We start from the raw sequence: 20728 nt of genomic DNA, 5'->3' as shown, positions 1-20728 counted from the left end.
CTGCAGCAAGCTCAAGGCCAAGCGCGCAGCCGCGCTCGGGCGCCGGCGCCTCCCGTGCGACAGCGCCGCGCCGCCGCCTCACCCCCCCTCCCATCCCGACGTCCAGCGCGGGTGCGGCTAGCGACAGACTACAAGTGCCGCTGAAGTAGAGACTTCACCTCCATTATTCAGAGAGGCGCAACCTCTACATCGCTATTGCTTCAGCCGGGCCCCAGAGTCGAGTCTGCGCTGCCAGTGAGAGCATGCGCTGAACGGCGTCGAACTCCTCCGCATACCCGCTGCCGAAATCACCCTTGGCTCCTCGGGAGCGGCACCAAGACACACGTGGCTAACTGAATATCCCTTCGCTCTCTCAACGAGATGCTCAGCGTTGGTGCTTTACGACATCCACCCTCAAGCATCAAGCACGGCGTTCCAGCAGCACAGCACAGCGGTGTTGCTCTCTGGCGTGGCTGCTCGCCCGGCGCTAGGCATGCTTGCTCGCCGAGGTGCGGAGGCGATTGTCGATCTCCTGTCCTGCGCCTGCGCGATCCGCGAGGGTGCGACACGGCGTGCGACAAGGATCTGCGGTGCGAGACTCTGCCTCGGTGCGGTACAGCTCAGATAGGGGCTGCGAGCACGAGGTGCAGCAGCACAGCAGAGCTCGGCACGCCGACGGCACCACGCGACGCTCCTGCGGCTGCAAGGCGGCACCGCGCGAGCCGCCGCATGAAGCGCAAAGCCGGCGGAGCTTTCCGTGCCGTGCAGCTGCAGGTGCCGCCTTTGCTCAGCTGCGCCGGCGTGCAGGAGGCAGCGAGCGGCGTCGAAAGAGGTGCGCCGGCGGGCGAGGAGCGCGGCGCAGATGGACGAGGCGCGCGGCAGCGGGCAGAGGAAGGGCGCTTGCCGCCCTTGCGTGCTGGTGCTGCAGCCGCATGCCGGCGCCATCTCGCCTCCCCGGCCTGCACGGCGTGCATCTCGCAGCGTTCTGGCGGCGCAACCGCCGCATGGAGCAGCGGCCGCGTTCTCAAGCTTGCGTGCTGCTGCTGCTGAGCGGCTGCGTATGTGGCTGGACGGACGCGGCAGCTCGACTCGTGCCGTGCCGCGAGCGCCGGCGCCACGTCGCGTGCAGCGCGCGTAGAGCGGCAGCAGAGAGGCCGCACAGCGGCGGTGCGGTTGCGGCAGCGGCAGCGCAGCACGAGGCATGGCCGCGATGGACGACGCAGCGCAGTCAGTGACGGCGCTGCTGCCATGCACGGCCGGGCTGCGCAGCGCCGGCATCGCCGCGCAGCGTGGAGCGTCGATCCCTCTCCCCTAAGCGCGCGCGCAGGACAGCACCAGCAGCGCAGGCGCAGGGCCAGGCGGAGTTGCGGCAGCGAGGAGCAGAACGGCGAAGAGCACCGAGAGAACAGCACGGCGAGCTGTGCTGGCCAGCAGCGGGCAGCGCACGGCCGCGAGACGCAGCGGCGGATGCTCCTGCGGCGGCGGCGTTGCGGTGCCGGGACGGCGAAGGCGCCGCGCGCTGGAGGAGGGCGCCGGCGCTGCGGGCGCGGCGTCAACAGGCCGAGGAGGCGCCGCGCGCCGCGCCGCCCGCCCGCCCGGCCTCTCGCCCCTGCCGCGGCCACGGCTGCTTCTCATCCACATCGCACCCGTTCCCGCTCCGCGTCTTGCTCGTCACGCCTTGCCGGCCTCTCACGCCTCGTCCGCACGCTGCGCATCGCCTCGCCGCGCCGCTGCTGCTGCTCTGGCGCAGAGAGGAGAGGAGACGGCTGCTGCCGCCTGCTGCTCGGGCGTGCCTGACGCCGGGGCCGCCTCGGTGCTCCCGCATCGCACCCGCCGCGCACTCCAGGGCCTCTCGTGCCTCGATCGGCATCTAGAACGGCTCTCGCTGCCTGCTGCTCTGCCGTAACAGGCACCGCGAGCACCTCAAAGGGGCCACACTCTCGCGCACGAGCCAGAAGTGGAGCCTGGGCTCGTTTTCGCCCGGCACGTTACCGCCGGCGCGCCTCCTCTCCTCTCTCATCTCTCGCCCTCATCTGAACTCGCGCGACCATCATGTCCGCGCTGCCGTCGTCGCAGCCGAGCACGCCGCGTCTGGCTGCCTTTGCCGCCGCCAACTCGTACTTCCCGCAATCGCCCTCGTCGTCGTCGTCCGCCTTCGCCTCCGCCAGCGGCAGCCGCGTCGCCAGCGGCAGCAGCAGCAGCCACGCCGTTGTGGCACAGCAGGCACAGACGGGCGGAAGCAGCAGCGCCAGTAGCTACTACTCGCCCAGCCAGGCGCACTCGACGTCGCTGCCGCCGTCGCGCAGCGGCACGCCACTCCTCTCGCCGCGCATCGGCGGCGCCACTCCCTCCTCCTGGCACCTGCCGCCTCCGGGCGTCCCGCTGGGCGCAGCCGCCGCCGAGGTGCGTCGGCGCTCCTTCGTGCTCGGGCCTGTGCCCGCCACGCCGCCCGCTTCTTCGGCGGCCGGCTACGCCTCACCGCCTGCGTGCGCCTCGCCGGTACTGGGACCAGCACAGCCGCGACGCTCGACAAGTCACACCCCCCGGCGCTCGTCGTACGGCACGCCGGCGTCGAGTACTGGCTCTCCCAGCATCATGCCCGTGGCGGGTATGCCGAGACAACGGCCTGCGCTTGCCTCTCCCGCGCAAGGCGACGGCGGCTTCATCACTCCGGGCGAGGCGCGACCCGCCAGCGCGCCACCGCGGCGAGGCACGATGCCGACGCCACGATCGATACGGCGAAGCATTGAGCGGCCATCGCCGCTCGATGTGCTCGAGGGCTACGCGGATGGCCTGCAGCTGCCAGACGACGACGGCCTGAAGGAGGAGGACCCGCTCGCGACGGCGTGGGCGGCGCTGGGGCCCAAGCGCCGCAGCGTAGGCACCCTGGTGGCCGTGAGCGCCGCCGCGCTGGCGGCGCGCGAGACGTTGGCGGGAAGCTGGGGTGCTGTAGGTGAGTAGCCAGCGAGTCCCATGCGAGGCTGCGGTCTTGCGCTCTGGCAGGCGTCCATGCCCGCCGCCTCGCAAGCCCAGGACCTCAGATCTGCGCAGACAGCTGACTGTCGTCCCGCAGCGCTCTCGTCGCTCTCGCTGCATCCGCACCTCCCGCTGCTACACGTCACGCGCGCGCTGAGCCTGCTCGCCGTGCTGCCGTGTGCACGTCTCGACATGGCGTCGCGGCTGCGCGTGAGCTGGATCGCTCTGTGCCTGCTCGGCGCCGGCCATGTCTGCCTCGCCGGCCTGCTTGCACCTCGCGCGCTCCTGCTGGCGTCGATTGCAGCCGAATGCGGAGCACAAGCGTGAGTCTGCATGCGAGCGCTGCGCCAGCCCTTCGCTGACATGCGCCCTCGCAGCCTCGTCGTGCTCGGCACTGTCACCCTGTCAGACGTGGCAGGCCGCGACGCGCGGATCGCCACCGCTGCGCTGGGCCTGCTCAAGTCTGTTGGTGTGGCCGCGAGTGCGCTGCTGCTCGGTGGCACGCGAGTCGACAGTGCCGGCGGCTGGCGGACGAGGTGAGTTGCTGCGCAGCGAGAAGTGCGGGCTCGAAATGCTGATGCGTGCGCCTCTAGCGTCTTCGTCTTCTCTCTCCTGCCGCTGCTTCTATACCCAATGCTCTCGCTGCTGCCCAGCCAGGCGTCGCGCTTCAGCACTTCGCAGCTCTCGCTCTTCTCGCACGGGCTGCTTCTCCTTTCCCTCTCGCTCCTCACACTGCCGCCGGCGCTCTCCGCCGCCTCGCCGGAGCGACATGCACGCAGCGCGCATGCGCCACTGCTCTTCGCAGGCGCCGCGCTTTCGCTGCTCTTCTTCGCGACGCAGTGCCGCACGCGTGTGCCGCTCGTCAGCCATGCGCTGCTCGCGTCGCGCGCCTTCTGGGCTGGTGCGGCTGCGCTGGCTGCGCTGGCGGCTAGCACAGCTCTGCTTGACACGTACTGTGAGTGGAGCGTGTCGCGTGCATTGCCCGGTGCAGCCTCTGACACAGTCCTACAGTGCCGTCGTTCCTCTACGTTGCGCACAACACTGCGCCGTTGGCACAGCAGTTCATCTCGGCGCTGCGACCCTTCTTCCTCGGCGTCTGTGCGCTTCCCATCGCGCTGCTCACGCGCTACACGGGCCACGTCAAGGCTCTGGCGATCGGCGGCGCGCTCACGTTCCTCACTGGACTGGGCCTGATGTTCGGCACCAATGGCGAAGCAGCCAGTCTCTCGCGCATGGCTCTCGCGCAGTTCCTGCTCGGCTCCGGAGAAGCACTCTGCTTTGGCGTTACCGAGGCGCTCGTCCTCTCGCACGTCTCGGCTTCGCTCTCTTCGACGCTGCACATGAGCTTGCTCCTCGTCACGGCCGTTGGCCGCGCGCTGGGCGCCAGCTTCTGCGGCGCGCTCTGGGCTGCCCGACTGCCTGGCCTGCTCAACTCTGCTCTGCTGCCTCTGCACGCGCACAGTGAGTGCAATCTCGCGCACCTCCAGGCTTTGTCACTGACAGCCTCCGTCTCACAGACCTGCTCACGTCGCTGCTCGCCGAGCCGCTTACCTTCCTGCCCTCGCATCCGCTCACAAGCCCAGAGCGCGCCGCACTCGTCAACACCTACGTGCTGCTCTTCCGCGCCTCGATCGTCGCTGCTTCGACGTTGGCCGGCCTGGCGCTGCTTGCGGTGTGCACGTTGCCAGACTCGCGAGTGAGTCGAGCCGCGCCGCGCTATTTGCGTGCGATGCACTGCTGACGCTGTGCGCCCTCTCAGATCCCTCCTCCAGCACTTCCACGCATGCCTCCGCCGCCCGGCACCCCCGAGGCACACCTGCACGCGCTCGACGGCGCCGCCGCGCGCTTCAGAGGCTCTGGCCTGCGTTTCGACCTAGGCCGAGGCCTGCCTCGCAGCCTGCGCTCCTCGACCGACTCGCCGCTGCCGCTCGCTGTCACTAAGGCCAAGATCTCCGGCGAGAGCAAGGGCGTGCCGTCTCTGCAACAACCGCAGCCTCAGCCGCAACAGCCTTCGCCGCTGCTGTTGCAGCAGGACTTCGCGTCCAATGATGTCCCTACAGGCGCAGAGATCGCAGCGCGCGCCGAGCTCGAGACGGTGCATGTCCTGTCGCAGCGCTGATTCTCAGTCTCGCGTGCCTCTCTCTAAACCCTACCCCACACTCTCTTGCTTCTCATCGCTCTGCATTATTCCCGCCGCTGCAATCACACCATACATGCTAAGCACCAACCGCCGTTCTGAGACGTCTGGGACATCACAGATGCGCGCCGGCAGGGCCGACGTAGCGCAGCGCGCTGCGGTCGATCTCCTTGATGCTGCGGAAGCCGGCGACGTTCATTAGAATGTCGAATTCGGCGAGCAGGCTGCGCGAGGTCGGGGTGCATGAGCGGGCGACAGTCTGAGAGGCGAAGAGAGAGCACTGACCTGCGCAGCACATGCCGCACGCCCTCCTCGCCCTTGATGCTCAGGCCGTAGATCCACATGCGGCCGATCATGACCAGGTCTGCGCCGAGCGCGATCGCCTGTGAAGCGGCGCGTGAGCATGGCTGAAGACGGCAGCAGGTCCCTGGCACACCTTGAAGATGTCGGCGCCGGAGCGGACGCCCGAGTCGAACATCAGCTGCTCGAGATGTCAGCGCCAAGCCTGCATGCGCACTTGGGGCAAGCTGCTCACCGTCCAGTCAGCGCCCACAGCCTCGCGGATCTCTGGCAGCACATCGAGGCTGCCCACCGCGCCGTCGACTTGGCGACCAGCTGTAGCGATTGTCAGACTCTGCAGAGTGCTGCGTCGTGCGCAATCACTGACCATGGTTGCTGACCACAGCGCCGTCACAGCCGGCCTCCTTGGCACGCAGCGCATCGGCCACGCTCTGCACGCCCTTCAGCAGGAACGGCTTGCCGCCGCTGACGCGCTTCCATTCAGCAATGACCCACGGCAGCTGCAGGCGAGGCGTCAGCGATTGAGACCCTGCAGACTTCCTCGTTGTTGTCTCACCTTTGACCAGTCAAACGCCTTGCCGTGCCAGACCGAGTCAATCCACTTGCGTCCGACCTCCTTCGTGTCCTTGACAGGGTCGAGGCCCCACTCATCAAGCTTGCGGCGGAAGACGGGGTCCGACGCTCCCAGCTCGGTGCCGATGCCCTTGTAGAAGCCGTAGTTGCCAAGGCGGATGTCCTCGTGCCGCCAGCCCAGCTGCCAGGTGTCGACGGTGAAAATGCAGGCGTCGTAGCCGGAGTCGGCAGCACGCTGCAAGAGCGAAGTGGCGAGCTCGTCGTCGTGTGGCAGATAGAGCTGGAAGTAGCGCAGCCCCTTGCTGTCGACCGAGCCTCTGTCCTGCTCCTTGCCCAGCTGTGCACCCTGGTCGTTGTGTGCTGCAGCATCCTCAATCGAGCAGGAGCCGGCCGTCGAGAGCGAGTAGGGCAGGCCCAGCTCGCCGGCCACGCGCGCCACGGGCAGCTCGCCCTCGGGATGGTAGATTCTGCCGAGCTAGTCAGCCCGTGCAGGAGCGGCACACAGCTACTCTCTCACTTGTTGATGCCGACGGGCGAGAAGGCGAGGGGCGCGGCGAGGCGCTTGCCATACACCTCCGTCGTCGTGTCGCGCTCATTGGTGTCTACCATCATGCGCGGCACGATGCGCCAGTGCTGGAACGCCTGCCGGTTGGCGCGGTGCGTGTCGCCGAGGCCGGCGTTGCACGAGGCATACGACCAGCCGCCGGCGGAGAGACGCTCGTGTGCCAGCGCCTCGACCTCGTCGGGGTGGCTGGAGAAGAGCGCGCCGCCGGTGTCGAACGCTTGGCGCTGGTAGAGCGACCAGTGCGGCGTGGTGCGCTTCGGCAGGTTGGTCGGATCCATGGTGAGGCTATGGGTGGTGAGTGGTGGTGGAGTGATAGGCCGGTGTCGGCCAGCCAGCAGCAGACGAGCGGCGGGGCAAGCGTGGCCCTCCGAGGCCGAGGCGTCGGGATGCGGAGGTGGAGGTTGGCCGCATGGCGCACCCTTGTGTCACTCGCCGGCGCCGCACACAGCGCTGCCGCCCCGAGATCTCGAGATCGCGCCGCGCCGACAGCGTTGCCCCGCAAGCCAACCGCCGGCACAGCGGCACAGCGGAAGCGCACCGCCGCAGCGGTACCGGCACCGGATGCTCGGAGGCTCGCAAGCGCGATCAAGAGGGCGCACGCCCACACACGGCAGGACCAGCTGCTCAGGTGCACACGCAGCTGCATGGTAACTCGCTCGTCATTGCTCCGCCGGCCAGCACCGCACACCTGCCGGCTGCCACACGTCCTGCTTACACAGCGTGCCCAGGGGTCGGCTTGCGCGGCGTGTCTTGTCCTTCGGCAGGTCCCGACACCGTGCGGTGCCACTCGCACACCACCTCGTCGTCGCCGTGCGAGCGCTGATGGCTGCGGTCAACCGTGGCGCAGCCTGTAGCCCTGAAGTCAGCGACGTGTCATGCCGCCCACACGCCCGCCCACAACGCACCTGGCTCGGCGATGGTCGGGAAGCCGCGCCATGCCGGCGTCTGTAGCACATGTGTCGAGGTGTGACCAGTGTCAATGGCAGCAAGAAGGCCCTCGTGTGCGCTCTCGTGTGGTGCATTGGGGCCGTCGAGGCTGCTGATCATCTCCCAAAGCAGCACGAGAAGAGACATTCCCGCCAGCACGGCGAGCAGGCGCGTCGAGTCTAGCGAGGCCGCAGTGAAGCCCGAGGCGGCGCCCTCTGGGCTCGCCTCGCCCGCGCTGCCAGCGCCCTCTTCGACGGCACGCCGCAGCAGTCGGACCAGATGCACCGGCCCCTCCTCGCCGTGCTCCGGCTCGCCACCCTGAGGCGTCAGGGGCAGGAAGATGGCGACAAAGCCAGCCGCAAGACGGGGCAGCAAGCGGAGATTCTGCCGGCCCATCGTCAGCGAGCGCAGGCTAGGCGCAATTGCAGACGTACCTTGCGGACCCAGAGCTCGCCTGGCATGTCTGTCTCTTGCTCGAGCATCGCCAGCGCCCACATGCCGAGCATGCCGATCGCGTAGGTGCCGCAGGTGATCCAGCGGATGGCCTGCGGCACAAATTGCTCCTTGGTCAGATCCGCCATCGAGTCGCCGCACAGCGTGAGGGCGCTGTGCAACGCGGTCAGTAGCTCTCCCCGCTTCGCGCGTCTGCATGCAGACTTGCCTGACAATCGGCAGATGCAGCGTGAACCATGGGATGACCGTTCGGACGCTCTGAGCGGCGCAGCCGCATAAGCAAAGAGGGGTGAGAGGGAACGGCGGCGGGCAGACGCACATGGCGGATGGGATGTACGAACGCCTTGCTGCTCGCGCCCTGCATGTAGAAGAGCTGGAAGCAGAAGGCCACGGCGACGGCCAGCACGGCGCGCAGCGTCGAGAGATGCATGCCCAGGCCTGCCGGGCTGCCTTTGAAGACGGAGTAGAGGAATTCGCCTGGACGTAAGGCAAGGTCAGAGGGCGGCTCGTTGGCTGACAGAGGCCGATGGACTGACCCATGACTAGAGTGATGAAGTCACTTCGGGTACGAGAGGGGTCAGCGCGGCAGCCCGCGCTGCGGGCGCGGGTCTCACTTGAAGCGCTCTACCTCGTGCTCGATGTTGAGGCCCGAGCTGTACGCCAGCTTCATCTTGCGCTTGAACCAAGGCGAGTACACCGTGCACCAGACCGCTGCGCACACGTCAGCGCTGATCTGCGAGGCATGCGTCTAGGACCAAGCGCACCCCATTCGATGCTGCGCCAGAGCAGGTCAGCGAGTCGGCGCTGACGTCTCCTGGGACCTGCTGCGCTCACAAGATGGCGACGACCGACATCGCGATGGCTGCGCGGGTGCTCACGAAGATGGCACCGATGTACAGGGCACTGCGCGACGTCAGCGTTGCTCGCAGCAGGCAGTGGCCCGGCACGCACGCAGTGATGACCCAGCCTAAGCACGAGGCCCGCAGCTGCAGACGATAGGCCTTGACGTGGAAGCTGTACATGAAGCAGGTGAAGAAGATGGCGCCCTCGGCAATGAGATAGGCGCCGACCGCGGCGGCACGCGCGGGACTCTCGGTGTATGGCAGGTTCACGAGCGTTGCATTGTTGCCGAAGCTGAAGAGCAGGGGTGAGCGTCTGGCGGACTGCAGTGGCTCAGAACCCGTGCCTCACACAACCAAGGCTGCCATGACGGTGAGCACCAGCATCCGCTGCGACAGATCGTCCTTGTAGAAGGCGTTGAAGATCTAGACGGTCGACCGGGTTAGCTCAGCACCCGCTGCCCGAGTATGGCACACATACCTCGCGCATGAAAGTCCAGACGTAGAAGGCGGTCGTGTAGGTGATCAGATAGCTGCGAGCAGACGGCCTGAGCATGTTTGATCCGCCGGGCGCAGGCAGATGAGCTTGTCGCACCGGACGAGACTGCTGCCTGTAGGCTCTGCAATGACCTCCTCTGCCAGGACTGCGATGATGCCGACGAAGGCTGCGAAGGGATGAGCATGTCTGCTTGGCATGCCCAGCGTGCAGCTCACTGAGGTCGAAGAATAGCCTGCGCGTGAGCACGCTCGGAGTCAGTCTAGCAGTGAGAACCTCGAGCACACGCGCTCACTCCAGGCGTCCGCTTGCCCGCTCCGAATCGTCGCGCACGAGCGTGGTGCCGCGGAAGTACTGCAGCGGGCGCGGCTTGCGGAAGAGGTAGCGGCGCTGCGAGTGGATGCGGCGCGCCTCGGCGTCGATGAGCTCGCTGGTGCGGTCGCGCAGCAGGCGGCGCCGCGCCGGCTCGTCGAGGTGTTCGTGCTCGTGCGCCTGCAGCTCGCCGGGTGCGAATCCCGACGTTGTGATGGCGCCGTACTTGAGGTGGTGCGGGTGGTGCGTTGCCGCAGCGGCAGGCCCCGCGCCGTCGTGGCTGGAGCCGCCGGCGTGGGGCGCACTGGAGTGCGACACTGGCATCGAGCCTTGCTTGCCTACCTGCAGATGCTGCTGGTGGTTGCGAGAGAAGGAGCAGATGCGTAATCTGCCGCGCTTCTGAAGGAGGCGAGCAAGCCTCGCCGCCTTCATGCTGCCCTGCTCTGTGTGAGAGCGCGCGGCGGGCTCGCTTCGGCGCGCTAGCGTGCTGCTGCCCGCAGCGGCTCGTGCCTGCGGGCGCGCCGGGCCGCGCTGGCTGCGAGGAGGGCCATTCGTAACAGCTGCTTTTCACCCTCGCAGCTATACAAGTCAGGCTCATATCATAGCATCACAGTTGGCAGTACATGAGAGGCGCAATGGCAGCTATGCCGCGGGCCAAGCGGCCAGCCGCAGCGCGCAGCGCTGCGCACGCGCGAGAGGGAAGCGTGAGTCGTCATAGTCCAGTGGGGCGGAGAGAGCGCGGGTCACAGTCGAAGAGCGCACGGAGGGGGTGCGCAGCAATCTACTGCGACAGGATCTGCCGCACGAAGCTCTCGTAGTGGATGTTGCCGTCGCTGGCCGGGGCAGCTCGACGTCAGCCTCCTCTCGCTGCTGCATTTTCCAGCGGCTACACTCACCTGCCGACCTGCACGCCCTTCAGCAGCTCGTCGACCTCCTCGTCGCTCAGCTTCTCGCCCAGCGACGTCAGCACGTAGCGCAGCTCGCCGGCGCCGATGTAGCCGTTGCCCTCCTTGTCAAACACCTGGAAGCCGCGGATGAACTCCTCTGCCGGGCCGGGCGCACGCATCAGCAAAGCATGTCCATACGCGGCAGGCTTCGAAGCTGCTGCTCACCCGGTGTGCCGGCAGGCTTGAAGCCGTTTGGCCGGTGCAGGATGTTCAGGAAGCTCTGGAAGTCAACTGTGAGGCCCGCGAGTCAGTATGCGCGCTGCGGAGAGCCGGCCACAGGTTCGATCGAAGGAACGCATATACGAGAGTGTGGCACACAGACGCGGCGGGCCTGTCCGAGATCGCAGCTCGTCGCTCGTAGTCCTGCCGCTAGAGCGCCCACCGGCGAGCTAGAGCGCTGCGCTGCTGGACGCATCGTTCGGCGATGCCAACGCGCGAGTGGCTGCACCAATGGATGGCCCCTTCAAGCGTGCTCTCCCATGACATGCCCTTGCATAGCGCGCAGTACCAGCAGTGCCCGGCACCACACCAACAATCGCGACGCATCGCTGGGTCTGCGCGTGCCAGGGCAAACCTCGGCATGCGCTGGGCTCCAGCGAGCACGCTCGCATTTGCGCCTTGCGCAAGCGCCTTGCCAAGGTGTGCCCAGCACTGAAGCTTCTGGCCTGGCTAATCGAGGACCGTCGCGCCCAGGCACTGCCCAGCGTCTCTTGTGCTAATGCGCCCCTGAACACATCCCATGTCCGCCACGTCGTGCCCCCGCACCACCTTCCCAGGCCGCTCATCTGCACCGCCCACTCACTGTCCTTGCCCGCGCCCGACACGAGCTCGGCAACCTCTGCCTGCGTGGGGTTCTGGCCGAGGGCGCGCAGCAGATCGCCGAGCGACTCGCGCGCAATGTGCCCTGTGCCCTTCTTGTCGAACAGCGCAAAGGCCTCCTTGTACTCGGCGTCGGACTGCGCAAGGGGTCAGCTGGGTGTGCGCTGCGAAGGTGGACGCGAGCGCTGACCATGTTTGTGATGGATCAGGGGTGGCGGATGGTGGTGAGGAGCAGCGAGTCGCAGGCTCGTGCGCCGCTCGAGGCAGCGCGCCGCGGCTAGACGGCTGTGCTGGCGCGGCGCGGGAGAGGGGCTGCAGCGCTGCCGGCGCGCGCCAACACGCACCACCGTTCGCCGGCCGTGTTGCTCCTGACGCGCGCCTCGGCCGAGCACCGCCGCTGCTCCCACGCACGGCTCTCACGGGCGGCGTGCCTGACTGAGAGCTGCCTCCACCCGCGCCCGGCTCGCTTGTGCCCGCGAAAGTGCATCCGCAGAAGGTTCCCTCCTGCCTTTCAACCACCACGCAACACCCACCATGGCACGCGCACGCACGCATCTCGTCGTCCTCGGCGCCACGGGCTTCACGGGCCGCTTCGTGGTGGAGGAGGTGGTGCGCAAGCTGCCGGCGCTGCAGGCCGCCGTGCCTGGCTTCACCTGGGCGGTGGCCGGCCGCAGCCGCGCCAGCCTCGAGGGCATCGTTGCCGCCATCCGCAAGACGGCGCCCGACGCCAAGGCACTGCCGGCCATCGTCGAGGCAGACGTCAAGAACGTCGAGAGCCTCAAGCACATGGCGCAGGGCACGCACTTGGTGCTGAACTGCGTCGGCCCGTACGCGTTGCTTGGCGAGCCGGTGGTGCAGGCCGTCATCGAGGCGTCCGAGGCGCTGTCCAAGGAGGGCCAGGCGCCGGTCGACTACGCGGACCTGACCGGCGAGCCCGGCTTCATCGAGCTGATGGTGCTCAAGTACTACGACCGCGCCCTTGCTGCCGGCTGCACGCTCGTTCATGCCGCTGCTTTCGACTCGGTGCCGGCCGACATGGGCGTGCTGTTCGCGCGCGAGGCGCTGCAGAAGCGCGGCGCCACGCCGGCCAGCATCGAGATCTTCGTGACGGTGCACACCAAGGACGGCCAGCGCATGGGCGGCAACTACGGCACGTATGCCTCGGCCATCAACGGCTTTGCCACGCGTGCCCAGCTCAGCAAGACGCGCAAGCAGCTCTACGGCCCCAAGCTCCCCAAGACGACGCCCGTGGCCAAGCAGCGCGGCCTGGGTGTGGGCCTGCCGCGCCGCAAGGGACGCTTCGGCGTGCTCTGGGCCGAGGAGGTCAAGTCGTACCTCGTGCCGTGTGAGTTGCGCTCCAGCGTTGGCGATTGATGAGTACCTCTCACGCAACTATCCCCGCCCAGTCTTCTTCGCAGACCCTGCTGGTGCGCTGCGTCGATACCTAGACACGCTCGTTCTGACGCCTTTCCCCAGTCATCCGCCTCTCCCAGTCCCTCGCGCAGCTGCAGGCCGACCAGGCCGGCGGAGCGCTGCCCGAGAGCGTGCAGATTGTCGCCTGGATGCAGCTGCCATCTCTCTACGTGCTGTTCCTCGCCGCCGTGCTCATGACGTTCTTCGGGCTCTTCGCCTCCTCCGCACGCGGCCGTCAGGTCCTGCAGGCGCACCCCAAGCTCTTCTCCGGCGGCATCTTCTCCTTCGAGGGTCCTACTCAGGCACAGATCGAGGCGACGTCGTTCGAGACGACGATGGTCGCGCGCGGACACTCCAAGTCGTTGCTTAATGGCGCAAAGCAGGGCAGCGGCATCGGCACGGATGTGACCGCCAGTGCGTTGCCTTACCTGCGATGCCTCGCCCGCCCGCTGACGTCCCACACACAGCCATCAAGATCAAGGGCGTCGAGCCTGGCTACCGTGCCACGCCTGCGCTCTTCGTCGCGGTCGCGCGCACCATGCTGGCCGAGCGCTCCAAGGTGCGTGACAGCTCAGCTGCACGTCAGGTGCCATGCTGACTTGTGCACTGCTGCAGGTCAACAAGGGGGTGCTCGTGCCCGGCGCCGCGCTGGCGAACACACGTCTGATCGAAGACCTGAACGAGGATGGGCGCGTGACGTTCTCCGTGCAAGAGTAGGCAGGACACGTTTCTCAGAATGCAAGCTCATTGATGATCACGGCATATGATTACTCGAGGGAGTCAAGGTCGTGACAAGACGCAGGCGGTACAAGAGGTCGAATGGGGCAGAACGGGAAGGGTTGCGCACTTGCGCCGCGAGGCGAGCGAGTGGACGCGGGTAGTCGATGGTGAGAAGGTCGGATCAATCTAGGTCGGGCGGAAAGAGAAGGCAAGGCGGCACGAGTTGAGTGCTTTACTTGGCGACGCCGTTAGGCAGCGGCTGCGAAGCCTGCGCCGCATCGGGGTGCACGACGGCCTTCTGCAGCGCCGGGATGCTCTGCGTGCGCACGAACTCGACGACCTTCGAGAGGCGCGTCGTGACCGGCACGCTGGTGTCGCGCGCCTCCTTGCTGAGGTGCTCGTAGGCGTCGGTGAACGTGCTGAGCACCGGGTCGACGCGCTTGCGGCTCTCGGCGGGGAGGGAGAGGGCGAAGTTGCGCACGCGGTCGAGCTGTGTGACGTGGTGTGAGCATCAGGGTGATGAGAAGCGGTGGATGCGCAGCAACTCACCTCAGCGAAGATGGCGTTGGAGAGGCCCTGCGCCTTCTGGGCGGCAGCGTCGCCCTCGGCCTTGCCGCGGCCCGAGACGGCGTCGAGGTTCTTGGCGAGGTTGTTCTGCAGGTTGCCGACGATCTCGGTGGCGCGCTGCAGGTAGGCATTCTGGCTCTTGAGCTGCTCGAACTGCTGCGTTGCCGAGTCGTACGCCGGTGCCACGCGTGCCTCGTAGAGGCTCTTGGCCGGCGCCGAGACGCGCTCGTCGTACGCCTTCTGCAGCGCCGAGGCGTAGGCTTGCAGGAAGGACAGTGCCTGGTCGGCCGGAGCGCGCGCGGCAGAGTAGACATCGCTCGTCGTGGCGTGGAAGGGGTACGGCACGGTGCGCTCGGCGAGCTCGAGGCCCTTGACGGCCCAGGCGTCGGCGAGCGCCAGCTGCGGCTGCAGGTGGTGCGCAATGGGCTTGGCGGCCTCGACGCTCTGCGTGAAGACCTGCTCGCCCAGCTGGTAGCCGCGCGCCAGCAGCGGGTGCGCGCTGACCGTCGAGTGCGCGTACGACACCGTCTCGTTGACGAGCGGGATCGTCGAGATGCGCTTCACGGCCTCGCCGTACTGGGCGGGCGCGGCGGACTGCGGAGCGGGAGCGGTGGCGGCAGACATGACGGGTTGGATGGGGAGGGCTGAGAAGTGGAGGATGAGCACGGGTGGTGGTGGGACGGAGGGGAGCAGATGAGGCGGCGGCGCTGATAAGGCGCCCCGGAGGGTGCACAGGCCACCGCCGCAGCCCTTCCACGGCCGTCGCTGCCCGCGGCGCTTTCAGGGTGCAGCAGGCCGCCACGAGCAACACGAGGTGTTGGGCAGGCTGCCTCTCTAGGCGGAGCAGGTGCGCAGCGAGAGGGTGCTCCATGCGCACGAGCCCGCCTTGCTGCGCCGCGCCGCGCTGTCGAACTTTTGGCAGCGCGTGGAAGCGCAGCGGGCAGCCGCCGAGCCGCAGCTACCGCGCTTTGTGTCCTCGACGCTGCCGGCGTGCCTCCGTGACGGATAGCATCGATCGGGGTGCCGCAGCCGCCGATGAGTGCGGCACAAAGTGCAGCAGCGGTACGCCGGGCCGTGCGGCGCCGGCGCGACAGGGGCAGCGAGTGGGCGCATCCATCGCCGTGGACGCATCCCTCTGCTTACACCTCGCGGCGGATGCTGCAGCTTGAGCTGACCGCACCCCTCGTCGATGCCAGAGCCATCACCATGCTCCGACGTCGGAGAGGCGTTGCGAACAGGAGCGGCGGCCAGCAGGTGCAGCAGCTGCTGCACGCGCAACGGCTTGGCGGCACGATCTTCCCACGCCTCTTGCGCGCGTGCATCGCAGCCACGAAGAGGGGCGCACTCACCAACGAGAGACGAAGCAGAGATGAACGGGGATGAGGGTGACTGAGCAAGAGCAGCGCCCAGCGCAGCCAGATCTTATATACCAGCTCGCAGCAGAGGGCAGCGCAACGGCGAGCGTGATAGGCAGCGCAGCGCTCGCCACGAACCGTCAGGGGCGCAGCGCGTTTGAAAGGCGCACGCTGCAGGCTGGGCCCAGGGCCGTCAGGCACGCGCAGCGCAGCGCAGCACGCAGAGAGTGCTCATTTGGACTCCTCGAGCCCTCTGTGTCTCTCGCTCTCACACGCACGGTTCGTCCTTGACGGCACCCATGCGCCTTTTGTTCGGCCGTGCAAGACGCACGTCAAGGCACGCCAGAGGCGCCGCAGGCATGGGAACGCGTGTGCCTCGGGCACCTGGCCAGTCTGCGCATCTCAAACTTTTGCTGCATGGCGCCTCGCTGCACGCGCCTCGCCACCGCTCCGAGGCGGTCCGGGCCGCGTTTGAAAGCCTGCCGTCGTCGTTTCTTCCCCACGCTCGGCCGCCGTGTCGAGAGCCGCAGCAAAGCCGAGTTGTGGCGAGCGCAGTCCGAGTTGCAGCGTCGAGAAGTGCCAGAAGGTGATCGACGCCCCGAGGGTCTGAGCGGCGGCACCCCGTGCGCCCCGGAGCGGCGCCGTTGCCACACGCCGAGCGTCGATCACACGGCCTGAGACTCCGGGGCACGCCCTTCTTCCCCACAGGAGCCCAGGCACATGACTCGCAGCTGCGTTGGGGCGCCCGGAGGCTCGACACAGCCGCGGATCATGACGGAGGTGCAGAGGAGAGGAGCTCGGTGCTCGACGTCGGGGCCGCGCCTCACGTGCCAAGCGTCGGTGCCCGATCTCTGTTCCCACGGCCGGACATCACGTGCCAGTTCCGCTTGGCCGCCGGCGAGAGGCCAGCCCGAGTTGCCTTGCCTGCCTCTCCGCTGCGCGCACGCTCGCAGCATCGCACCGGCTGGAGTGTCTCCGCCAGCTCGTCGCAGCTCTTCATTCAGACTCACGCCTGGCCGCAGGTAGCAGACGCTCGACTTAGTCCGTCCGAGCACAGACGCTGGAAACGTACAGAGCATGGCGAGCGAGGCAGCTTGGACGAGCAGCAGGGAGGCGCCGCACGGCTTGGCCGGATGTCCCGGCGCGCGCGCTGCCGGAATATCCGCCGACACTGCTCTCCTGCCCGTGCCGTCCTACGATGCTTCCCCGCACTCGATTGCTCTTCGCGCCGCAACCGCGACTCCGCCAGCGGCAGCCCAGGCACTGCCCTGCTGCATTGCTGGTGCTGAGCGGCTGGCCAAACCACCAGCAGCAGCATCGCTGCGCAGCGCAGAGGCGGAGCATGCCGCAGCGGCGTTGCAGATGCAGCAACGCAACGATGCAGTCGCGCAGCGGCCAAGAAGGGAGAGCGCGCGAGGCGCAGGGCCAAGGCGCAGCGGACAAGCCACCGCGCCGCGCACGGTCCGAGGTGGAGCAGGCGCCCCGCCCCGCACCCGCAGCGCCTGCGCCAACCCCAGAATCGAGTCCGCAGCCGCCATGCCTCGCCCTTCTCGCCCGCCAGCGCCGCCGGCCCAGCGGCCTGCGCATCCGCCGCAGCGCGGCTCGATCAGTGCGGCCGGGGCAAGAAGCACACGCACGCCGGGCCGGCCGCGTCTCCGCCCGGCCGCTGATGAGGCGGTCACCGGCGTCTTTGCGTCTCTCTCTCTCACCACCACCACCATGTCCGACCTCGCCAGCTTCGTGCCGCCGCCGTCGTCGCAGGCGCCGCGCGCCTTTGGGCTGCGCATGAGCATGCCCGCCAGCATCGCACACAACTACACGCCCCTCACGCCCGTCGCCTTTCTGCTGCGCGCCGCCCTCGTCTGCCCCAACGCCCTCGCCGTCATCCACGCCGAGCGCGCCGTGCAGTACACGTACGCGCAGTGGGCCGCGCGCTGCCTCAGCCTCACGTTTGCCCTGCTCAAGACGCCCGGCTTCACGCCTGGCGCGCGCGTCGCCGTGATCAGCCCGAACAACCCCATGATTCTTGAGGCGCACAATGCCATTCTCGCTGCTGGCGGCATCATCAACCCGCTCAAGTGAGTTGCCGTGCTGCCGGGTAGGGGAGACTGTGCACTGCCGAGGTGAGCGCCCTGGCTGACGCCATACACAGCATCCGCAACTCGCCCGCCGAGATCGCCTACGTGCTCGGCCACTCGGGCGCCACGATCATCCTGTGCGACTCAGAGTACGCCAATCTGCTGCCCAAGAACCTCAGCAAAGACATCGTCGTCGTGATCAGCAACGACTCGGGCGGCCGCGATCCCAAGGACCCGTACGAGGCCTACCTGGCTGGCGGGCGGCGCGAGTGGGAGGCGCAGGAGCGCAGCAGCAAGAAGGGCCTGCTGGGCTGGGAGCTCATCACGCACATCGAGGACGAGAATGCACCGGCGGCGCTGTGCTACACCTCAGGTGGGTCCGGATGTCAGGTCACGGCGAGGCACGAGGCTGACTGGTGGCCCTAGGCACGACGGGCAAGCCAAAAGGCGTCATCACGACGCACCGCGGCAGCTTTCTGGGCGCCGTGTCCAACGCGTTTGAGGCTGGTCTGGGCCCTACGAGCGTGTACGCTGCGCTGCTCCCGTACTTCCACGCCTGTGGCTGGACCTTCGTGAGTCGGACGCGATCGTGAGCCGGCGAGCGCTGCTGAGCCCATTGTCGCAGCCCTGGGCCGTGACCGCCGCCTTCGCGACGGCATACACGATGCGCAAGGTGGACAACGATGCGATTTGGGACGCCTTGCTCAACGCAGGCGTGACGCACTACGCCGGCGCACCGACGGTGCAGATCGGCATCGTGAACCACCCCAAGGCCAAGAAGCTGCCGCGCGTCGTGCGCGTTGCCGTCGCGGCCAGTGCGCCGACGGCACAGCTGCTCGGCATGATGGAGAGCCTGAACCTCGTGCCCGTGCATGTGTATGGCGTGAGTGCAAAGCGACGTGCCCCGCAACCTCTGTAAGCTGATGCCTTCGCGAACAGCTCACGGAGACCTACGGCCCCGTCACGCGGCGATACACGGAGCCAACATGGGCTGCTATGTCGACCGAGGAGCGGGCACGGCTGATGGCGCGGCAAGGGCACGGCTACCTGACCTGTGCGTTTGCCAGTTCCGCAATGCTTCGCCTCATTGCTGACAAACTGCGTACTGCAGCCGATGAGGCGCGCGTCTGCAGAGTCCCACCGGAAGGCGCGGACCCGCAGGCGACGCCGCTGGAGGATGTGGCGCGCGACGGCAAGGAGATGGGCGAGATCATGCTGCGCGGCAACATGGTGATGAAGGAGTGAGTTGGCGCGAGCTGTGACCCAGATGAGGCGCCTCTTGACGCCCATCCGCAAGGTACTACAACGACAAGGAGGCGACGCGCAAGACGTTCCGGGATGGCTGGTTCTGCACTGGCGACTTGGCGGTGCGCATGCCTGGCGGCGAGCTCAACATCCTCGACCGCGGCAAGGACGTCATCATTTCTGGCGGTGCGTAGCGAGGATCGTTGGCAGGTGGATCACAGACTGATTGACTACCTCCTGCAGGCGAGAACATCTCCTCCCTCATGGTCGAGAGCGAGATGGCCACGCACCCGGCCGTGCTCGAGTGCTGCGTTGTCGGACGCAAGCACGAGAAGTGGGCCGAGGTGGGGCACGCATTCGTCGTGCTCAAGCAAGGGCAGAGCGCCGACATGGAGACGCTCAAGGCGCACTGCCGCGAGCGCATGAGCAAGGTGAGAGCGCTGCTGAAGGACAAATGAGGAGCGAGAACAGTGCTCAACTGCTCCCGCACGCAGTTCGCCGTGCCCATGTACTTCGACTTTGTCAAGGAGCTGCCAAAGGTGAGTCCCGCAGCAGTCAGCTACCTCAGCCCCTCGCTGACCACCTCTTCAGACGTCTACAGGAAGTGCGTCGCCATTGCCCCTTGCAGCCGGTCCCGTGCTGACCCCTTTGCTCCAGAGGTGCAGAAAAATGTCCTTCGCGCACGCGTCGCCGACGCGCCGCAAGCCAAGCTGTGAAGGACGTGCGAGCGATTCCGAGACGCGTATCAGCCACACGGCGGCCTGTAACGATGCTAATGCTATGCCATTTGGAGTTTTTGCAAGGCAGGGATGGCGGCGCGAGCAGTGCGCCGGGCGTGGCTTACCGGTTGCGAGTGCCGCCGAAGCCCGTGCTGCGTCGTGTCTCGCCGAAGCCGCCGTCGGTGCCTCCATACCCTCGGCTGGGGCCCGCAGCGCGGCCAAAGCGCCCGTGCTCGTCCTCCCAGCGCTCGCGCGCGTCGTAGCCGGGCCGCTCCCAGCCGCGCGTGTTGCCGCCACCGCCTCTGTTCAGCGCCCATGCTGCGCCGCCGAGCCCGAGGCCAGTCCAGAAGCCCGGCCGCCACCCCTGCGCCTGCTGCTGCTGCGGCGGTGCGCCGGCCGTGGCGCCCGGCACATCCTTGGAGTAGGGCGGCGGCGGGGCGCCTCCGCCGCCAGGGCCGAAGCCGGGACCACCGAAGCCGGGCCCGCCGCGGCCGCCACCTGTTGTGGCACCGGCCGCCGCCGCGCGCGACTGGAAGTAGGAGCGCACCATGTTGTACATAATCCAGGCGACGGCACCGAAGAAGACGATGGGAAAGGCAACGTCGAGGAATGAGCCGACATTGGCTGGCAAGATCTCTGTCAGCAGCAGCAGAGACGCAGGCGGCGCGCATACTTACAGTCTGACGAGCCGCCGGAGCTGCCGCCCGGGTAAGCCGGCAGCAGGTTGTAGGTGAGGGAGCACGAGTCTGAAGACGAGGCATCAGTGCAGCTCATGCGGCACAAGGCCACGCACACTCACCCTTGAGCACGAAGGGGTCGTCTGGGCCGCTCCAACCTTCGCAGGATACCTCCACGCGGCCCATGCGCGCATTCGAGGGCAGGTCTGCGTCGCACTGTGGAACGGCGTCAGCGGCAAGATCGCAGTGAACTCTCACATGCACGCACCTTCCAGTCGCCGCCGCCGAGCGCGCTGCAGGTGACGACGTCGGGGCGCGCATAGCGGCACGGCGAGCCGTGGCAGATGAGCTGCTCCTGCGGGCGCGTGCGGCGGCCCGCGGTGAGGGCGCCGTCGTAGAAGGTGAGGCGGCGCAGCGAGGACATGGCGACGCGCGAGCCGGCCAGCGGCGCCTGGCGCGCGGCGACGGTGCTGGCCAGCGCGGCGAGCAGCAGCAGAGGTAAGACTAGACGAGGTGAGGTGCGCATGGCGGGTTGTGGTGGTGGTGGTGGTGGTGGACGGAAGCTGAGCTCGCTGCGGCCCCTGGCGTGGCCAAGCCACACGCGCGGGATGGCGGTGCATGACGTGGAGTG

The 20728-nt window shown here is 67.7% G+C and overlaps 9 protein-coding genes across 9 annotated transcripts; 3 read left to right on the top strand and 6 right to left on the bottom strand.

The window, feature by feature from the left end:
- Window positions 1-30: 30 nt before the first annotated feature.
- Window positions 31-1420, bottom strand: FA09DRAFT_115262 (hypothetical protein). Its single transcript, XM_025739009.1, has one exon. The coding sequence runs from the start codon at window positions 1255-1257 to the stop codon at window positions 394-396; it is 864 nt and encodes a 287-aa protein (XP_025601099.1). The 5' UTR covers window positions 1258-1420; the 3' UTR covers window positions 31-393.
- Window positions 1421-1622: 202 nt separating this feature from the next.
- On the top strand, window positions 1623-5180 carry FA09DRAFT_327544 (hypothetical protein). The gene is made up of 7 exons (XM_025741438.1): window positions 1623-2932; window positions 3053-3278; window positions 3333-3491; window positions 3549-3910; window positions 3967-4416; window positions 4473-4651; window positions 4715-5180. Exons 1-7 carry the CDS (start codon window positions 2032-2034, stop codon window positions 5072-5074), a joined length of 2637 nt encoding a protein of 878 aa, XP_025601098.1. The 5' UTR covers window positions 1623-2031; the 3' UTR covers window positions 5075-5180.
- Window positions 5181-5207: 27 nt separating this feature from the next.
- FA09DRAFT_358178 (FMN-dependent alpha-hydroxy acid dehydrogenase) lies at window positions 5208-6931 on the bottom strand (the record flags this gene model as incomplete). Its single annotated transcript, XM_025744924.1, has 7 exons — window positions 6483-6931; window positions 5949-6432; window positions 5760-5892; window positions 5628-5707; window positions 5529-5573; window positions 5378-5475; window positions 5208-5316 (listed from the first exon to the last, which is right to left on the bottom strand). Exons 1-7 carry the CDS (start codon window positions 6806-6808, stop codon window positions 5208-5210), a joined length of 1275 nt encoding a protein of 424 aa, XP_025601097.1. The 5' UTR covers window positions 6809-6931.
- A 243-nt stretch (window positions 6932-7174) lies between these two features.
- FA09DRAFT_358177 (hypothetical protein) lies at window positions 7175-9922 on the bottom strand. Its single transcript, XM_025744923.1, has 15 exons — window positions 9541-9922; window positions 9464-9480; window positions 9345-9414; window positions 9231-9282; window positions 9102-9175; window positions 8862-9044; window positions 8745-8813; window positions 8675-8685; window positions 8525-8621; window positions 8447-8469; window positions 8230-8387; window positions 8119-8168; window positions 7892-8063; window positions 7436-7841; window positions 7175-7378 (listed from the first exon to the last, which is right to left on the bottom strand). The coding sequence occupies exons 1-15, from the start codon at window positions 9879-9881 to the stop codon at window positions 7242-7244; spliced, it is 1860 nt and encodes a 619-aa protein (XP_025601096.1). The 5' UTR covers window positions 9882-9922; the 3' UTR covers window positions 7175-7241.
- Window positions 9923-10161: 239 nt separating this feature from the next.
- Window positions 10162-11524, bottom strand: FA09DRAFT_314536 (putative myosin regulatory light chain cdc4). The gene is made up of 5 exons (XM_025740770.1): window positions 11514-11524; window positions 11307-11460; window positions 10670-10735; window positions 10454-10601; window positions 10162-10390 (listed from the first exon to the last, which is right to left on the bottom strand). The coding sequence occupies exons 1-5, from the start codon at window positions 11514-11516 to the stop codon at window positions 10339-10341; spliced, it is 423 nt and encodes a 140-aa protein (XP_025601095.1). The 5' UTR covers window positions 11517-11524; the 3' UTR covers window positions 10162-10338.
- Window positions 11525-11787: 263 nt separating this feature from the next.
- FA09DRAFT_358175 (hypothetical protein) lies at window positions 11788-13453 on the top strand (the record flags this gene model as incomplete). Its single annotated transcript, XM_025744922.1, has 5 exons — window positions 11788-12668; window positions 12730-12750; window positions 12800-13150; window positions 13204-13295; window positions 13352-13453. The coding sequence occupies exons 1-5, from the start codon at window positions 11858-11860 to the stop codon at window positions 13451-13453; spliced, it is 1377 nt and encodes a 458-aa protein (XP_025601094.1). The 5' UTR covers window positions 11788-11857.
- Window positions 13454-13510: 57 nt separating this feature from the next.
- FA09DRAFT_314530 (hypothetical protein) lies at window positions 13511-14870 on the bottom strand. Its single transcript, XM_025740769.1, has 2 exons — window positions 14006-14870; window positions 13511-13946 (listed from the first exon to the last, which is right to left on the bottom strand). The coding sequence occupies exons 1-2, from the start codon at window positions 14645-14647 to the stop codon at window positions 13689-13691; spliced, it is 900 nt and encodes a 299-aa protein (XP_025601093.1). The 5' UTR covers window positions 14648-14870; the 3' UTR covers window positions 13511-13688.
- A 2067-nt stretch (window positions 14871-16937) lies between these two features.
- Window positions 16938-19532, top strand: FA09DRAFT_327537 (acetyl-CoA synthetase-like protein). Its single transcript, XM_025741437.1, has 11 exons — window positions 16938-17456; window positions 17531-17829; window positions 17883-18028; window positions 18082-18339; window positions 18396-18510; window positions 18568-18697; window positions 18754-18887; window positions 18945-19132; window positions 19196-19240; window positions 19293-19305; window positions 19359-19532. Exons 1-11 carry the CDS (start codon window positions 17098-17100, stop codon window positions 19415-19417), a joined length of 1746 nt encoding a protein of 581 aa, XP_025601092.1. The 5' UTR covers window positions 16938-17097; the 3' UTR covers window positions 19418-19532.
- On the bottom strand, window positions 19464-20649 carry FA09DRAFT_327536 (hypothetical protein). The gene is made up of 4 exons (XM_025741436.1): window positions 20366-20649; window positions 20220-20313; window positions 20098-20166; window positions 19464-20044 (listed from the first exon to the last, which is right to left on the bottom strand). Exons 1-4 carry the CDS (start codon window positions 20621-20623, stop codon window positions 19542-19544), a joined length of 924 nt encoding a protein of 307 aa, XP_025601091.1. The 5' UTR covers window positions 20624-20649; the 3' UTR covers window positions 19464-19541.
- Window positions 20650-20728: the final 79 nt, after the last annotated feature.

This window comes from Tilletiopsis washingtonensis (assembly GCF_003144115.1).
Source record: "Tilletiopsis washingtonensis strain MCA 4186 unplaced genomic scaffold FA09scaffold_2, whole genome shotgun sequence".
NCBI classification, from domain to species: domain Eukaryota; kingdom Fungi; phylum Basidiomycota; class Exobasidiomycetes; order Entylomatales; genus Tilletiopsis; species Tilletiopsis washingtonensis.
The sequence above is the reverse complement of the archived record's forward strand: the minus strand, read 5'-3'. Positions and strand labels throughout refer to the sequence as shown.

Excerpts from the sequence above, each read along its gene's own strand:
- FA09DRAFT_358177 (XM_025744923.1), bottom strand. The coding sequence starts at position 9,881 with ATGCCAGTGTCGCACTCCAGTGCGCCCCACGCCGGCGGCTCCAGCCAC. Across the intron at positions 9,176-9,230 it reads TCTGGACTTTCATGCGCGAG|ATCTTCAACGCCTTCTACAA; the intron begins GTATGTGTGCCA and ends TCGACCGTCTAG. Across the intron at positions 8,470-8,524 it reads CACGAGGTAGAGCGCTTCAA|TGACTTCATCACTCTAGTCA; the intron begins GTGAGACCCGCG and ends TCGTACCCGAAG.
- FA09DRAFT_115262 (XM_025739009.1), bottom strand. The coding sequence starts at position 1,257 with ATGCCGGCGCTGCGCAGCCCGGCCGTGCATGGCAGCAGCGCCGTCACT.
- FA09DRAFT_314530 (XM_025740769.1), bottom strand. The coding sequence starts at position 14,647 with ATGTCTGCCGCCACCGCTCCCGCTCCGCAGTCCGCCGCGCCCGCCCAG. Across the intron at positions 13,947-14,005 it reads CCAACGCCATCTTCGCTGAG|CTCGACCGCGTGCGCAACTT; the intron begins GTGAGTTGCTGC and ends CACGTCACACAG.
- FA09DRAFT_327537 (XM_025741437.1), top strand. The coding sequence starts at position 17,098 with ATGTCCGACCTCGCCAGCTTCGTGCCGCCGCCGTCGTCGCAGGCGCCG. Across the intron at positions 18,698-18,753 it reads GGCAACATGGTGATGAAGGA|GTACTACAACGACAAGGAGG; the intron begins GTGAGTTGGCGC and ends CCCATCCGCAAG. Across the intron at positions 18,888-18,944 it reads GGACGTCATCATTTCTGGCG|GCGAGAACATCTCCTCCCTC; the intron begins GTGCGTAGCGAG and ends TACCTCCTGCAG.
- FA09DRAFT_327536 (XM_025741436.1), bottom strand. The coding sequence starts at position 20,623 with ATGCGCACCTCACCTCGTCTAGTCTTACCTCTGCTGCTGCTCGCCGCG. Across the intron at positions 20,314-20,365 it reads TCGGCGGCGGCGACTGGAAG|TGCGACGCAGACCTGCCCTC; the intron begins GTGCGTGCATGT and ends GCCGTTCCACAG. Across the intron at positions 20,045-20,097 it reads CTCCGGCGGCTCGTCAGACT|CCAATGTCGGCTCATTCCTC; the intron begins GTAAGTATGCGC and ends AGATCTTGCCAG.
- FA09DRAFT_327544 (XM_025741438.1), top strand. The coding sequence starts at position 2,032 with ATGTCCGCGCTGCCGTCGTCGCAGCCGAGCACGCCGCGTCTGGCTGCC. Across the intron at positions 3,492-3,548 it reads GCCGGCGGCTGGCGGACGAG|CGTCTTCGTCTTCTCTCTCC; the intron begins GTGAGTTGCTGC and ends GTGCGCCTCTAG. Across the intron at positions 4,652-4,714 it reads GCACGTTGCCAGACTCGCGA|ATCCCTCCTCCAGCACTTCC; the intron begins GTGAGTCGAGCC and ends GCGCCCTCTCAG.
- FA09DRAFT_314536 (XM_025740770.1), bottom strand. Across the intron at positions 10,736-11,306 it reads GTCGGGCGCGGGCAAGGACA|TTGACTTCCAGAGCTTCCTG; the intron begins GTGAGTGGGCGG and ends CGGGCCTCACAG. Across the intron at positions 10,602-10,669 it reads CAAGCCTGCCGGCACACCGG|AGGAGTTCATCCGCGGCTTC; the intron begins GTGAGCAGCAGC and ends CCGGCCCGGCAG.